Source organism: Budorcas taxicolor, chromosome 16 (genome assembly GCF_023091745.1).
Source record: "Budorcas taxicolor isolate Tak-1 chromosome 16, Takin1.1, whole genome shotgun sequence".
In the NCBI taxonomy this organism is placed as follows: Eukaryota; Metazoa; Chordata; class Mammalia; order Artiodactyla; family Bovidae; genus Budorcas; species Budorcas taxicolor.
This window is the reverse complement of record NC_068925.1, coordinates 62,545,222-62,562,708: the sequence shown is the minus strand read 5'-3', so window position 1 is coordinate 62,562,708 and position 17,487 is coordinate 62,545,222. Positions and strand designations below refer to the sequence as shown.

Here is a 17,487-nt window from a genome sequence, read left to right as displayed (position 1 = left end):
CGGAACCTTCGTCCTCAGCTCCAAGTTTCCCAGGACTCCACTTCGACCGATACACTCTGAAATACGCGGCCTCCTTCCCCACTCTAGAAGGCCTAACCCGAGAATGGGATCCGGTATTTTCAACGAAACGACTAACGGACACCTCAACGTTTGAGGACAGGTTCTCCAAGCAGCGTTAGCCCAGAGCAGTCCCATAAATCCCCCCACACGTCTGCGGCCCAGAGCGGAACCGGCTGGAGTCCGGAACCCAGGGCGCGTGCTCGGCGTGCTTGCAGCCCAGCGCTCGCCACGCCCTCGCCACGCCCTCGCCACGCCCTCGCCACGCCCTCGCCACGCCCTCGCCACGCCCTCGCCACGCCCCCAGGCGCCTGTAGCCCGCCCCCGCGCGGTCCTTGTTCCGGGACCCCTGGGCGTGCAGCTCCTAGACCCCCGCGCCACGGGAGCGATCTGGGCTAACCCGAGCTCCCTGTTAGCCTGGGGAAGCCGGAAGAGACCAGGCAGCGGGGGAGAGCAGCAGAGGTTGGCGGGACCCTCCCTGCACGCCCAGGGAGACAAGGGGGATAGAGGGAGCGAGGCTGAGTTAAGCGAGGGAGCTCGGGTTCGGTGAGTTGGGTGCGGCTTGAGCTCGGGACTGGTGGCCCAGGCCCCCACGCCGGCGTCACACCCGGTCCGAAGACAGGCGGACGCATGGCCTCGTCATTCCTGCCCTCGGGGGCCACCACGGGTGACAGTGGCGGAGAACTGAGCTCCGGGGACGACTCCGGGGATGTGGAATCCCTCCAGAGCCCCGAGATCGAGGCATCCAGGAGCCTGCCAGAGCTGTTTGAGAAGGCTGCAGAGCACCTCCAAGGCCTGGTGCAAGTGGCCAGCAGGGAGCAGCTCTTGTACCTGTATGCCAGGTACAAGCAGGTAAAGTAGCAGGGAAGGGCTGGGTGCGGGAGCGTGACCGTAAGCCTTCCCTTTCCTCCAAAAACGGATGGTGAAAGTGCTTGGTTAATGGTCAGGTGTAATGAAGTTTGTATGTGTGTGTGTGTGTGTTTTAATCATCTAAGGATTAGCTTCGTTCTGGACAGGGAAAGGACCTGTCAGCTATCCTAGGAGCGATATTTAGCTGACACTGAGAGACAGTTTTTCTGGGTCTTTCCCGACTTGTTTGCTGAGCAACAGTTTTTCTGGGTCTTTCCCGACTTGTTTAGTGACCTTGCCCTTATGCCCTTCATCAGCTTCAGAACATTTACAAAATGGGTAAACAATCTGAACCAGAACTAACTTGTATCTCCTGAGTCTAAGGCTCTGAAATTACCTGGAGGTATGGAAATACAATAATGTCATATGACACACCTTTTATTTATCCTCAGAGGGTAACTGGGTTGGAAAAATTATTGCTTCATCATAATCAACAATACTTGTTTACCATATTTTATAGCAAAACACTTGGGAGTTATGCCTGTGGGGGATTCAGAGAAGCAAAAACATCATGATACTTGACATCAAGAGATTTACAAAAGTTACCTGAGGAGTTTAGATTTAAATATGTGAAAAACTGCTGACAAGAGTTAAAAGTTGAGGAAGACTCCAGCTTTTGGAACACTGGAAGCAATGGAGTTCTGAATAATGGCCCATTTTATGCCCCTTGTCATCTATTTCCCCTTATAGTCTTTAAAAAGAAATAGTTGTGGGGGGGTCCCTCTGTATCATAAACTGAATATACTGACTTGAGATGAAGATTCTTTTGAAGATCGATGAATATCAGTTAAAGTGACCTGAGAGATGTAGTTGTAGGGATAAATGATATAAATTTTAGTGTTCGATGAAAATTGCCCGAGAATTGGCCTCAGAATTTTTTCTCTTGCAAAAGTTCTGGGTATCTATTTTCTCTTTGGTCATTAGTCCTGTCCTAATAACATTAAAATGAGACTTTCAATTATTTAACAAGAATTTATTGAGCATTGTGTTTGGACAAGTAATATGGCTGACTGATGATTCTCTGGGCAAGACAAGACTAATTTTCTCCAGATTTCCAAGAAACATTGTTTTCCTCTCTATGACATATCTTTATTGGTATTAGCATCAGCATCGTTAAATATCTGATACCAAGTCATCAGTGAACTATCATCACCTGCCAGCTGGTAACCATTCTGTCTCAGGTGTACTTCATCCAGGTAGTCTGGAAGAGGTGTGCATTCCTCACCCTCTTGACATTAGAGTGTTTAGAGATAGTCTGTATCGGGAAATAAAATTCCTCATTATGAGAGAATAATTACTAGAGAATTGGAGAATAAGATTATGCTTACTTAGGCATGTTAGGAGATACAGTGTTCATCAGTCTCTTCTAAATATTTTGTTTCTATCAGAATTCTGTGGCAGTATTAAAAATAGCAGCCTTTGATAGAATAACAGAGTTGAGAGTTCAATATAATACCTGCATGGTGGATCAAAATTTCTCGTAAAATAATTACATTTCTCATAAAATCAGCTTTTCTCATAAAATAATTTCACTTTCTATTCCAAATAACGCTCTATTTTGTCAGCAGGAGAAGGCTAAAAATAAACTGAGCTGTGAACATTGTTTTCTCAGGCAGAGACCTAACCTTACCTAACATAATAGTTCTCTTAGTCTCAGATAAGCCAGTGGCTCCACTAGCATCCTTAGTGGTTTCAAAAAGATCACAGCAGTTAACATTCATCAGCCTGCACCGTGCCAACAAAAGGGAACTTACTGACACCTGTGAAAACCCCGAGGACGATGGAAATTTCAAACTCCTGTTGAGGAGCCTTCAGCACCAGCACAAGTGGGGATACTCAACACATCTTCCTACTTTAACCTGGGTACACTTAATTCACTAGCATTTACCATTGGCAACCTTGGTTGAAACAGTCTGTTCCAGGGCCTCTGAAAATATCATGTGTATATCAGAGAGAACAGAGTTTAGGTGATGCTCTGTTAAAGTGCTACATTTTATAACTCTGTTTCATAGCTTAGAATTCATTATCTAATGATTTGAGAAATGTTACTAATGATGTCCTAGAATCCTGTAGTTTTATTTATTCAGCCTTTTCTGGATCCAGAACTGTTCTTTGAATTTGGGAATACAAAAGCTTCTGTGTCAGGATACAGGGTCAGCTGCTGAACTTTTATTTTCATCTCAGATAACGGGCTAGAGGTGGGTGATCTAGGCTGATAGGGTGCTCTGCTTCAGGTAATCATCCAGGGGCTCAGTCTTTTTCTGTCTTGTAGTTTAGCCATTCTCTAGGGCAGTCGTTCTCAAACTGTGGTCTACAGACCGCCCCCCTCCCCCTTAGAATCCCTCAGACTTCAGAGAATATAAAGTCAAAACTATTTTCATAATAATACTAAGACACTACAGGCATACCTCAGAGATACGAGGGTTTGGTTCTAGACCACTGCAATGAAGCAAATATCACAATAAAGTGAGTCACAGGAATTTTTTGGTTTCCCAATACACGTGAAAGTTGAAGAGTTCATCGCTCAGTCACGTCCGACTCTTTGGGACCCCATGGACTGTAGCCCACAAGGCTCCTCTGTCCATGGAATTCTCCAGGCAAGAATACTGGAGTGGGGTGCCATTTCCTTCTCCAATATAAAAGTTATGTCTACACTATACTGTAGTCTATTAAGTATGCAGTAGCGCTATGTCTAAAAAAATGTGCATACCTCAGTTAAAAAATACTTTATTGCTAAAAAGTGCTAACCATCGTCTGAGCCTTCAATGACTTGTAATCTTCTTGCTAGTGGAGGGTTTGATATATTGGGAGAATTAGCAAAATGTGACCTAGAGACATGAAGTGAGCTAACGCTATTGGGAAAATGGTTGCAATAAACTTGCTTGATACAGGGTATGCACAAACCTTCAATTTGTGAAAAATGCAGTATCTGCAACGCACAATAAAGCAAAGTGCAATAAAACGAGGTATGTTTGTATTTGCCTTTTTTCTGTGCTGTCATGGTGGATAAAACTGCTGATGTGTTAGCATGAATCAAGGCAGTGGCAGAAGTAGTATTTTTTAACTTTATTTTTTTGCCACTGTGTACTCTGAATTTAAGTTGGACTTTAAAGAAAGCTGAGTGCAGAAGAATTGATGCTTTTGAACTGTGGTGTTAGAGAAGACTCTTGAGAGTCCCTTGGACTGCAAGGAGATCCAGCCAGTCCATCCTAAAGGAAATTAGTCCTGAATATTCATTGGAAGGACTGATGTTGAAGCTGAAATTCCAATATTTTGGCTGCCTGATGTGAAGAGCTGACTCATTTGAAAAGACCCTGATGTTGGGAAAGATTGAGGGCAGGAGGGGAAGGGGACAACAGAGGATGAGATGGTTAGATGGCATCGCTGACTCAATGGACATTAGTTTGGGTAAACTCCAGGAGTTGGTGATGGACAGGGAGGCCTGGTGTGCTGCGGTTCATGAGGTCGCAAAGAGTCGGACACGACTGAGCAACTGAACTGAACTGACTGAATTTAAAAAGAAAAAGGCCAGTTTCACTTTAAAATGCCTTTGATAAAGCAGTAAAAATTACTGATTTTCTTTCATTTTAACTCTTGAATACAAGTCTTTTTAATGTTGTGTGTGATGAAATAGGGGTACACACAAAATATGTCTCCTGCATACTGAATTATTGTTGGCTGTTTCGAAGAAAAATGCCTGTGTAAATTTTGAGTTGCAAGTTGAGCTACCCACTTTTCTCAACATACATAATTTTTACTTAATACAGCAACTTACAGATAAACTATGCTTATTCAGGCTTGAGTATTTGGCATACAATTTCTTGAAAATGAGAAAAGTCAGACTGTCACTTAAAGGAAAACAACTGCTGGTATTTGTTGCCAGTGACAACATTTGAGCTTTCAAGTGAAAATTAGGTTTGGAAAATCTGCATCTGCCAACAGGTTCCTAATACTGAAAGATGTTTTTGATAGATTAGTGCTGGCTTCAGTGATTGTGAACTTTTACTGTTGTGTGTGTAATGAAATAGGTCAACATTTGGAAGATCTGCATAACTCAGTGCACTGTTTTCAGATGTTGCAGGGAATGAAGTTACAAATTATGTGTGGATACAAGATGCATTCAAAGTATGCGAGTCAGACCAATGGATTTTAATGTAACAGTGTAAAAAATTTGTTGATATGGCTTCAGATTCCACATTGTGAAAGAAAGAAAAGAAAGTGAAGTTGCTCAGTCATGTCTGATCCTTTGTGACCCCATAGACTGTAGCCTGCCAGGCCCCTCCATCCATGGGATTTTTCAGGCAAGAATACTGGAGTGGGTTGCCATTTCCTTCTCCAGGGGTTCTTCCAGACCCAGGGATTGAACCCAGGTCTCCCACATTGCGGGCAGATGCTTTACCATCTGAGCCACCAGGGAAGAATCTTTAAGAAGCTATCCTTGAAGAAACTGCCACTTGTTGAGATTTGGTGTGATATCAAAGAAGCATATCTACAATTATCTCAAAATGCTACTAAAATACTTCTGTCTTTTCTAACAATGCATCTGTGTGAAGTTGTTTTCTTCATCCAAAACAATGTATCACAATAGACTGAATGCAGAAGTAGAATACACCTGCCTTCTATTAAGGCAGATAATAAAGAGATTTGCAAAATGTAAAACAGTGTCACTTTTCTCACTAAATATTTTTTGCCTTAAATATATAGTTATTTCCCATAAAATTTTGTTATTTATGTTACCATGTAACAAGTTTATTATTTTTAAAATTAATTCACATTTTAACACATTTTAAAATATATTTTCATTTCTAATCTGGTAAATATTGATCAATATAATCCACATAAAAAGAAAAACTCTTTGGGGGGCTCAGTCTCTAAGAGTGTAAAGGGATTACAAGACCAAAAAGTTTTAGAACTGCTGCAATAAGATCTTTCCATGATCAGCTCTAGCCTAGGCAGAGGGAAAGGGAAGAACAGTCCCTCTTTCTTTTTAAGGAAGATATTTATGTCACTTTTACATGCATCCAGTTCCCTGGACCTGGGTGGAAGTTGCATAGTCACATAAAATGTTCAGCTCAATGATCTTGTGTCTGGCTGAGACTTCTGTCACTGCAGGAGAAATGGAGGATAGGCATTGGCATTTGTTTCTGCCACCGGCTGTTGTCTGGACGAAAAAACACAAAGTAATAACTGCTATTTTTATGATGCCTAATAGTTTCTCCCATTTCACATTTCTAACAGTCCAGTAGTTGAAGTGATTTTAGAGATGCCAGAATGGAAGCCTGGATTCTATGTAGCATACGAAACAGTGATGTCTAGTAGAGGAGTATTGGACTTTGGTGTTAGTCCTGGAGTCAAGTCTTGACTCCTGATTCAAGATTTATAAATGTGTGAGCAGTGACAATCCTCCTCAGCTTCTCTGTACTCATTTATAGAATGAGTACGTAACGACAAGCCTAACAGGATTGTTGTGTGGCTCCTTTGACTTACGTGAAGCTTTTGGTTTATGGTGATTGTCTAAGAAATGCAGCTCCTGCTCTTTCATCCTTTCTTCTCCCTGTCCCTTCCTCACTGGACTGCCCCTGTGTCCACTGTACATTTTAATAATGACCAGAGAGCCATGCGGTTAATTACTAAGCAAATAATAGAGATGATAGTTATTAGGAAATCAGAGCTGAATGAGATCATTGTAGATGGAAAGGGTTCCTTAGAATCTGAACCTTGAGTGGTACTGAAAGGAGCATTTTGAAAAGTGGAGGGAAGAAGGTGAGGGCTTTTCAGTTGAGGGGAATAATGTGAGAAAAATAGAATAAAAATGAAAATTCTTAAGGCAATTGAGTAGACCAGTCTGATTAATGAGTAGACCATCAGTTTGATTTTAGCAAAATGCATGTGTTAGGAGTATTAGGAGGTAGTGGGAAGGTCCCAGAGAAGTAGGTAGGATTCAGATTGTGGTATTTAGCTTTAGGGAGATAGTGGGTAGATATTTTGTTGAACACATGCCTAATGTATACATTCCATATGCAACAAACTTTTTTTTTTTTTACTGCCTTCAGTTAGACACAGCTATGTGCAATGGGTGGGTTAAGAATAGTTTCTGAGAGACTTTATTCTTGTAGAAAGATGAGGCTACACAAACCTCGCTAACACAAGGGAAATGTGGAAAGTGCCATCACAGAGAGGGAGAAAGTGTTGTGAGAGTTCATCAGAAAGGGAGATTACTTGTGGCAGGGGGAGTCAAGGTGTGCAGTAAAGTCTAACTTGTGTGAATTTCATTTATGCTTATTCATAATGCAAATCACTGTGTATAGTTTAACTATAAGTGTTTGAGGATTAAAAATAAGTACTGACCACGAACAAGAGAAGATTATTGTGGAATAGATAGAATTTATAGAATTTGTTGCTGAGAAACTTGAAATTTTTTCATGGCTTTTAGCATCCAAATTTATACTGACTAGTTTCATAAATTTGAAAATAGTGTTTTTTATTCTGGAGTTTGAGAGAGAGAAAATGCTGATAGTGTTGAGAATCAGCATAAACAGACTGTATGATGAATTCTGATAAACTGTACTTTAAAACTTGTTTATTGCATATTTAAAAATTCTACATTATAAATGGTAGCATGATTACAAAATCTATAATTTGTTATATATATATATACACACAATTTGTCTAATTTAGAAATGTAGCTGTTTATCATTCATTTTAAAAATGTGTTATACTGGTAGTTAACAGTTGTTTTATGCAATAAGCCAAAGCAAGCCTCTATTTAAAGTTGTAGTTTTTTGGTTTGCTTTTGCAAAGAATGTTACATTTTATTATTTTATATAGTTGTAGATATTTTCTAACCTATAGTTACAAAGTATATGTAATAGATTTAAAAAATTAAAAGTTTCTGAGGCAGTTTTTTGAAAAATAAATTCTTGATTTTATCTCTGCCCACCCCCTTCATTTAGGTCAAAGTTGGAAATTGCAATACACCTAAACCAAGCTTCTTTGACTTTGAAGGAAAGCAAAAATGGTAAGAAATTCTTGGGATCTAATGTGGTTGTTGTAAAGGGTTTAGGCGTTTAGGAATTAGAAAGCAGTGAGCAGATTAAAGAATTATTTTTATATTAATCTCTTTCTGCTGTAGGCAGTGCTAATGACAGGCAGTTGGGAGAGAGATTAAAAGCCGATTTTAGATAAGTCTCCTGAAGGATTCTTATGCTTTGATGTTGGTATATAAGTAGTTCATACATCCCTCACATATGAATCACTTCTTAGAGAGTGACCATAGAGCTGTTGCTTGAAATTTTCCTTCCTAATCTTACAGCCCCTAATGGGTCACCACTTCTCTCTGGAGGGATCTTGAAAGAAGGTCCGGAGGATGGGAATAGAGAAGAGGAGGGCAAATCCCCATATTTTACTCTTTTTCCCCCTCCTTAATTTTTTCTCCTCATCGCTAATGCTCTTCTGTTCCTTGCCTACCATGGTGAAGAAGTGCTTCTAATAACCTTGAACAGAGAGGGAATGAAAAATAGATCCTGAGCCTGCTTCTTTCCTGAATACATAGACTATGCCCTCCTAGAATTTTTTCTTTTTAATTATAATTCAGAGATTACATCCTGTCATATGAGGCCTTATATTCTCCCACCTTGTTTAAGTGAAAAGAGAGGAATCATATACAATAGGGAAACTTAGAGAAGAAAGGACTTTGGAGCATCCACCTGAAATTAAAAGTAGAGAGGGAAGGTTTAAAAAGAAAACCTGAAATATGGTTGTGGAGAGAAGCACTGAAACTGGATTCTCACCTCTTTCTAGAGCAGGGCTCCTCAAAACGTGGTTCCCTGAATAAGCTGCCTGTCTGGGGACTGTTTGTCACCCAGCTGGGAAGAGATGTCCAGCTTGAACCTGAAATGCAAATCAGTAATGTCATTAAGCACAGTTATTTAGTTCAGCTGACTTCTTCTGTGTAGAACATTCTCAGTGACAGGAAGCTGTGCTTTGATTTTGTTTCTGGCTCAAGCTGCCTATGCTGATGACAACAAATAGTTCTCTGCTGCTGCTGCTGCTAAGTCGCTTCAGTCGTGTCCAACTCTGTGCAACCCCATAGATGGCAGCCCACCAGGCTCCCCTGTCCCTGGGATTCTCCAGGCAAGAACACTGGAGTGGGTTGCCATTGCCTTCTCCAATGCATGAAAGTGAAAAGTGAAAGTGAAGTTGTTCAGTCATATCTGACTCTTCTCGACCCCATGGCCTGCTCCGTCCATGGGATTTTCCAGGCGAGAGTACTGGAGTGGGGTGCCGTTGCCTTCTCCAATAGTTCTCTGACTGGCATTTTATTACTGCTATAAAATTCCTTGATGCATATTTTGTGCATTTTTAAATTTATGAATTATAAATTCACCATTACTTTCTCCTCTGTGTTTTCCTATTTTTTTTCACTGTTTTTAGTAGTTTTTAAAAGTTTAGACTTTACAATTATAATAATTCAGGCAAGAATCATCAATAGATGCTAAAACCATTAGATGAAAAACAACTCGGGAACAGTATTCACACAATCTGAGTTCACACAATAAGAGTTTACTTATTAATTACAAAGAGAATACCTGGAGACACTGCTTGTACTAAATCTTGACTCTTATCACTAATGATGGGACAAACTGGCGTCCCTGATGTGATGAATTGTAAATGACATTTCACCTATATGTTGCTCTTGCCAAATATTTCACCTGATTCTAATCATGATTAATCATTTTTGGCAAGAAAACTCTCTAGGTGAAAAAACAATCAGACAAATGCAAGTTGAAAGATATTTTTAAAAACACCGGGTTTGAACTGTTAAAAAAATATCAGTATCATGGAAGATAAAAAGACTAAACATACTTGAAACTCAGTGTTATGTGTGAGTCTTGATTGGCTCCTCATCTGGAAAAAGAAAGCTATAAAGAACATTTTGGGGAAATCTAAATACGGTTCATGTATATTTGTTTAATAGTACTAAATAATGAAATTTCTTTACTTTGAAGAATGTATATTTGGGGTAAAGTCTTACAATATATACAAGTAAATTTCAAGAGCTTAAAAATAAATTTAGGAAACCTGAGAAAGATATTCTGTCCATGATAAGAGCAGGAAGGTAATGGGAAGACTCTGAGACTGAGTTACCTTTTACAGTGGATCAGTGACTGTACCTCCCAGTTGGAGGTAGAAAGAATTGGCAGGGAAAAGCCAAGAAGGAGGCCTGGTCTAGCAGCTGGCAGGAAAGAAGAAAAGGAAAGTGCAGAAGGGGGCTCAGGACTAAAATATCGCTCTTGGTTATTGAACTGCAGGAAGTCCCTGCCTTCTCATTCATTAGTACTCTTTTTTCTGTCTTCACTGCCTCCTCACATTTGAAGTCCCTGCCCAAGGCCTCAGGATCTACTACTGGCAGCTTAGAGATGCGATAACAGCAGGAGGGGAAGGTGTATTTCTCACACCTTAAAATAAGAAGTTTGAAGCATTTCCCACAGAATATTGTTTTATGTGATGAATAGTGAACACATTATTGAAACGCCATAAACACAGTTAATTCATTAGATCTGAACTGCTCCTGTTGTCTGTAGACCATGTGTTCTCAGCAGGGGTGAAATTTGGGTTTGAGGGAGTTTTAAAATCTTAGATATTACAATAGTTTATGCCTTCTTAAATTCGACAAATATGCAATATATATTTTAAAATTTCAGGGGAAGGGTGATTAGAGGAAAAAGTGTCTAAAAGGGCTCCTTAGGTGGGCTGATAAGGTCTGTATTGCTATGGACCAATGTAAAGGCAAAAAGAGAAGGCTGTGCGTCTGTGCCTTATTACATCTTGTGACCATTAAAACGTGTGCCTTTTTCTTAATAATAACAAGAAATATACTGTTTGTGTTTCTTACATAATTAATGATAGGCCATTTTGGATATTTCTACAGGGAAGCATGGAAAGCGCTTGGTGATTCAAGCCCCAGCCAAGCAATGCAGGAATACATTGCTGTAGTTAAAAAATTAGATCCAAGTTGGAATCCTCAGGTAATGATTATAACTAACACTTTCCAAAAAAACCACCATCTTTCTCTCAAATAAATGTTAAAACTAAGCTGTAGGGTTAAGTAACATCCTTTGAGTTTTATTTTTTCAAATAGAAAGATTATAAAGTTATTGTACTATTTATCTATCTAAAAATACTATTGCTTATATGTTCATATAGCCAGCTACTGATACTGAGAACTCTGAATTGTGGAGAATTTTTAAAAGCATTATTGTAAATCATGCAAAAGCTCAGTTCATTTTAGAATTTGAAAGAGTTTAACTTGTGATCATAGTATTATCTTGAGAAATGGGAGGATTCTCTTCTTTTTTTTTTTTTTGTGAGCACCTTCTATGCAAGTGCAAAATGCTTATTGATGGGGTAAAATATGAATGGCATCTTTTCTGCTATTATGCACATAGTTTAAGGTACATTATAAGGCTTCCCCGATAGCTCAGCTGGTAAAGAATCTGCCTGCAATACGGGAGACCTCAGTTTGATCCCTGGGTTGGGAAGATCCCCTGGAGAAGGGAACGGCTACCCACTCCAGTATTCTGGCCTGGAGAATTCCATGGACTGTATAGGCCATGGGGTTGCAAAGAGTTGGACACAACTGAGCGACTTTCACAAGGTATATTATAGAAGATAAAACATAAGAAAAATAGAGTAATAGTATAAAACAATAATGAGGTGAGTGCTAAGGTATCCAGTAGAAGAAGAGATTACTTTGGACTTTGAGGGCACTTGTTTCATTGTTAGATATTTATTACCAGTATGAAGGATGGAATCAGTGATGGAATCTTAAAATGTCAGAGTTATAAGGAACCTTAAAGATGTAAATGTTATGACATATAAAAATATATCTTAATTATGAGTACAAAGTGGGAAAGTTAACCAACTTAGGATATCTCTAATGATATGACTGCTATAAAACATCATTTGTGTACAGATATATACCATAAAGGTTCTGAAAGGACTTAAAAATCTGAAATCCAGTGGTAAGAACAAGTGCCTCTCTGAACTGAACTCAGCCTGAATACAGATGGCACAATTAAAAACAAAAACAAGACTTGAATTTGCATGCTTTTAAGTGAGTCCTTACTCTTCAAGTCCAGCCACTGTGGTCTCAGTTCTTCCCTATGGACTATACTTGACTGTTTCTGATTGCCTGGCTTTGTGTAGGCATTTGAGGTTATAACTTTTGATAAACGACAGAATTTATGGCTTCTTATCTTCAATGCCTTAATTACTAAGTAAAATTCCGTTAACTATGACTATTACAAATGCTTGCACAGTCCATGTAGTTAAGGTAGTTCTTCCTTATGGAAACCCAACTAGACGTGAAGGATGTTTTAAAAAATATCTATATCTTACCTGCTTAATTTATGAAACTTGAGTAAACTAAACAGAACCAAAGATCCATACTTTTCAAGTAAAAATGATTCTTTAATACATGATTCTAAAAATATGTTAACATCATAATCTAGTTGTAAAAGAAATTTTATATTTCCTTTACATTTTAATTTTTAGTTTAAACACTCTGAGCTGGTACCTTTGACTCATAGCTTTTTCCCCCACATATTTTTGATTGGTATGGGGCCGGACCCTAATCTCAATCTCAAGAGATTTGATATTTAATTCATTTTGTTTTAGGTTAAAAGAATCATTTTCTATTGATATTTGCTTCTAAAGATGATGAAATAATAGCAACTCTCATGCTGAATGTGTTCTTTGCATATATTGCCCTTTGAAATCTTAAGAATTTTAAGACTTAGAAACTATTATTGTCTGCATTTTAAAAAAGAGGAAATTCAGGCACAGAGAGGTTTAGTAACTTGCCAAGATCAGCCAGCTAATAAATGATATTGCTGGGGTTTTAACCTTTGCCTGTATAAGTCCAGATCCCCACTCTTAACCACTCTGCTCTCTGTCCGATAGCTGACATTATGTGTATTAGAAAAAAGCATGTGGGGAGGGAGTGATGGGGGAGTGGATGAATTGGTAGATTAGGATTGACATACAACACTGCTGCTGCTGCTGCTGCTAAGTCACTTCAGTCATGTCCAACTCTGTGCGACCCCATAGACGGCAGCCCACCAGGCTCCCCCTTCCCCGGGATTCTCCAGGCAAGAACACTGAAGTGGGTTGCCATTTCCTTCTCCAATGCGTGAAAGCGAAAAGTGAAAGTGAAGTCGCTCAGTTGTGTCTGACTCTTCACGACCCCATGGCCTGCAGCCTACCAGGCTCCTCCGTCCATGGATTTTCCAGGCAAGAGTACTGGAGTGGGGTGCCATTGCCTTCTCCTACATACAACACTACTTTGTATGAAATAGATAATTAAGGGGAACCTAGTTTATAGCACAGGGAACTCTACTTGTGGTAACTTAAATGGGAAGAAAATCCCCAAAAGAGGGGATATACGTATGGCTGATTCACTTTGCTGTACAGCAGAAACTGTATAAAGCAACTATAGTAGTATAAAGCAACTATACTCCCCAAAACCCTAAACCTTATGAGAGAGCCTCAGCTAGAACCATCTTGCTAAACTTCTTATGTAGGCATTTGAGTTTATAACTTTTGATAAGTAACAGAATTTATGATTTCTTACCTTAAATACCTTATCCATCGCCTCCCATATTGATCATGTTTTTTTGTGTGTGTCTATGGTGAGAACACTTGAAATCTACTCTCTAAGCAAATTTCATGTATAGAATACATTGTTATTAATTAGTGTGTTTATTGGTAACTAATTTATAATAGTACATTATACTGTCTTGATATAACTTTTTTAAAGTTCTAAGAGCAGTGCAAGGAACTCTTGGATGGCATTTGTCTAGTTATGCCGGTTGTTTCACTTGTTTTATCATTTTCTATCTACATGTACATAAATGTAAATAGGTTTCCTCTGAATTATTTTATTATGTTTGAACCGTTTTAGAGAAGTTATAGACATCACGTCCTTTTACTGCTTAATAAACTTCAATACATTGCTGCTGCTACTGCTGCTAAGTCGCTTCAGTCGTGTCCGACTCTGTGTGACATTACTATACTGCAATTATCAAAATTGGTCATTGTTGTTTTTTTTGGTGTCAAGAGTTCCTATAAGGCATGCGTATGTGTGTGTATGTAGATGTATGTGTACATATGTGTTAAGATAAAAATTATAAGTGTATATTTAAGGAGTACAACATGATTTATGTATATATACATAGTGAAATGATTACTATAGTTGAACTAACTAATATATCATCTCTCATAGTCACCTTTTCTCTGTGTGTGTGAGAAGAGCACCTGATATTTACTCTCTTAGCATATTTCCAATATTCAATACAGTATTATTAACTGTACTCATTATGCCTGTAGTAGACTTATTCATCCTACAGAACTGCAGCTTTGTACCCTTTGACCAGTATCTCCCCATTTTCCCTAGCCAGTGGTAAACACCATTCTATTTTCTGCGTCTATGAATTTGACTTTTTCATTTTTTAGATTCTACACATAGGTGAGATCATATAATATTTGTCTTTCTCTGTCTGGCTTATTTTACTTAGTATGATGTCCTCCCAGTTCATCTGTATTGTCATAAATGGCAGGATTTCCTTTTTTCTCATGGCTAAATAAGGTTCTGTTGTTTGTGTGTATATACACACACGACACATCTTGTTTATACGTTCATCCATACACGGACACTCAGGTCTTTCCATATATTGGCTATTGTGAATAATGCTCAATAAACAATGAGAGACCAGATGTCTGAGGTTCTGATTTCATTTCCTTTACATGTCTACCCAGAGGTGAGATTCCTGGATCATATGGGAGTTCTATTTTAAATTTTTTGAAGAACCCATAATGTTTCCATCATGGCTATACCAGTTTACATTCCTGCTGACAAATAACAACGATTCTCTTTTCTCAAAATCAGGAATTTTAACATTCATTCAATATTATTGTCAAATTCATAGTCCATATTCCAGTTTATCGTATACTAAACTGTCTTTCATAGTTATTTTTAAACACGCTGATCAGTCGTGCAATCCAGGATCGTGCACTGCACCCAGCTGCCGTGTCTCTTTAGTCTCCTTTAATCTGAAGTGGTTTCCCAACCTTTCCTTCTTGACTGTCATCTTTTTGAAGAGTATAGGCCAGTTAGTTTGTAGAGTGGCTCTCAATTTGGGTTTGTTTGATGTTTCCTCGTAATTAGATTTGGATCATTACATTTTTGGAAGGAATGCCACAGAATTGTGTCCTTCTGTATGTATTATACTGGAAGATACATGATGTCTGTTTGTCCTCAGATTGGTTATATTAACTTTAATCACTTGCTTTCTCCACTGTAACATTTCTCCCTGCCCCCTTTGAAATTAATGAGTAATTTGTGGGGTGATACTCTAAGACTGTGTAAATATCCTTTTCCTAATCAGATTTCACCCACTAGTTTTAATATCCATTAACAATTCCAATAGGAAAAGGAGTGCGTCAAGCCTGTATATTGTCACCCTGCTTATTTAACTTCTATGCAGAGTACATCATGAGAAATACTGGCCTGGAAGAAGCACAAGCTGGAATCAAGATTGCCGGGAGAAATATCAATAACCTCAGATATGCAGATGACACCATCCTTATGGCAGAAAATGAAGAGGAACTAAAAAGCCTCTTGATGAAAGTGAAAGAGGAGAGCGAAAAAGTTGGCTTAAAGCTCAACATTCAGAAAACGAAGATCATGGCATCTGGTCCCATCACTTCATGGGAAATAGATGGGGAAACAGTGGCTGACTTTATTTTTTGGGGCTCCAAAATCACTGCAGATGGTGACTGCAGCCATGAAATTAAAAGGCGCTTACTCCTCGGAAGAAAAATTATGACCAACCTAGATAGCATATTCAAAAGCAGAGACATTACTTTGCTGACTAAGGTCCGTCTAGTCAAGGCTGTGGTTTTTCCAGTGGTCACATATGGATTGAGAGTTGGACTGTGAAGAAAGCTGAGTGCTGAAGAATTGATGCTTTTGAACTGTGGTGTTGGAGAAGACTCTTGAGAGTCCCTTGGACTGCAAGGAGATCCAACCAGTCCATTCTGAAGGAGATCAGCCCTGGGATTTCTTTGGAAGGAATGATGCTAAAGCTGAAACTCCAATACTTTGGCCACCTCATACGAAGAGTTGACTCATTGGAAAAGACTCTGATGCTGGGAGGGATGGGGGCAGGAGGAGAAGGGGACGACAGAGGATGAGATGGCTGGATGGCATCACCGACTCGATGGACGTGAGTCTGAGTGAACTCCGGGAGTTGGTGATGGACAGGCAGGCCTGGCGTGCTGCAATTCATGGGGTCTCAAAGAGTCGGACACGACTGAGTAACTGAACTGAACTGAATGGTGTTCTAACTCCATCATTCCTTCTGCATTTATTATTTGGCATGCCACTGTGAGGATGGGCTTTCCCTTCTCCCCTATTTATTTATTTACTCATTTCCAAAAACTGTGAAAGGATTCTACCCTACTTACAAGCTAATAAGATAGCCCATTACTGTTTCTTAGATACTGGCAGAGTTACAAGACTCCTGGGTCTGAGCCAAAGGACTTCATTATTCATGGCATGGCAAACAACATGAGCTTTGTTGGATTTGCTTCACATTCTTGTGTCCCCCAAAACCCACAGGGATGACACAGGTGGGCCTAGATGGATGCCTGCATACACAGTGGGTTGTGCCATAGGGAAGGAGCACTGAGCTTTGGGGACTCATCACTTTCATAGCAGGTAGAAGTAAACCTGCTATTTTTCAGGGGCGTGGAAGAAATTACCTCATCCCTGATGGTGGCTTACTGCACACACAACCCTGAGAAAAGGCCAAGATAGAAGTAGTCAGAGCCTGGCATACTGAACATGAATGTGCTCAGGGCCCCTGGTTGATTGCCTCACCCATTATAGTCAAGAATATACTCATAGATTTGTATTTTATTCAATAGTAATACCAATTACCATTGTTTGGCCACTGAAAGCCATTCAGGACAGCTCCCATGTCCTTTTGATATGTCCCCATCATTCTTTGAACACTTTTCTTTCTGGCGTGTTTCAGGGTGTATTAGTCTCCTAGGGTTGCCATAGCAAAGTACCATAAACTAGTAGTTTTTAGTTTAAAACAGCAGAAATTCTCTCACAATACAGGAGGCCTGAAATTACAGTATTAGCAGAGCCATGCTCTCTTTGAAAGCTTCAGGGAAGAGTCCTTCCCTGCCTCTACCAGTACTTCTGGTGGTCTCAGAGAGTCCTTAGTTTGTGGCAGGATAGCTCCAATTTCTATCTCTGCTCACATGGCCTTTTCCCCCTGTGTCTCTATCCAGATTGCCCTTACTTTCTCTTATTTAGACAACCCGTCATTGGATTTAGGGCTCGCCTTAAACCTCATCTTAACTTTTCCCCCTAGCTTTATTGCTATGTAATTGACATATAACATTTTATAAATTTAAGGTACACACACCAGAGAAGGCAATGGCACC

General features: G+C 39.5%; 1 protein-coding gene across 2 annotated transcripts in view; it reads left to right on the top strand.

Moving 5' to 3' along the window:
- Positions 1 to 379: 379 nt before the first annotated feature.
- Positions 380 to 17,487, top strand: part of ACBD6 (acyl-CoA binding domain containing 6) — a 203,851-nt gene continuing 186,743 nt past the window's right edge. For both annotated transcript variants that reach the window (XR_008200739.1, XM_052653940.1), the window contains exons 1-3: positions 380 to 909; positions 7,920 to 7,984; positions 10,898 to 10,994. Coding sequence is in view for 1 of the 2 variants with exons in the window: in XM_052653940.1 (XP_052509900.1) it covers positions 688 to 909; positions 7,920 to 7,984; positions 10,898 to 10,994 (384 nt within the window). In the remaining variant the exon portion in view is untranslated. The remainder of the gene's footprint in view (positions 910 to 7,919; positions 7,985 to 10,897; positions 10,995 to 17,487) is intronic.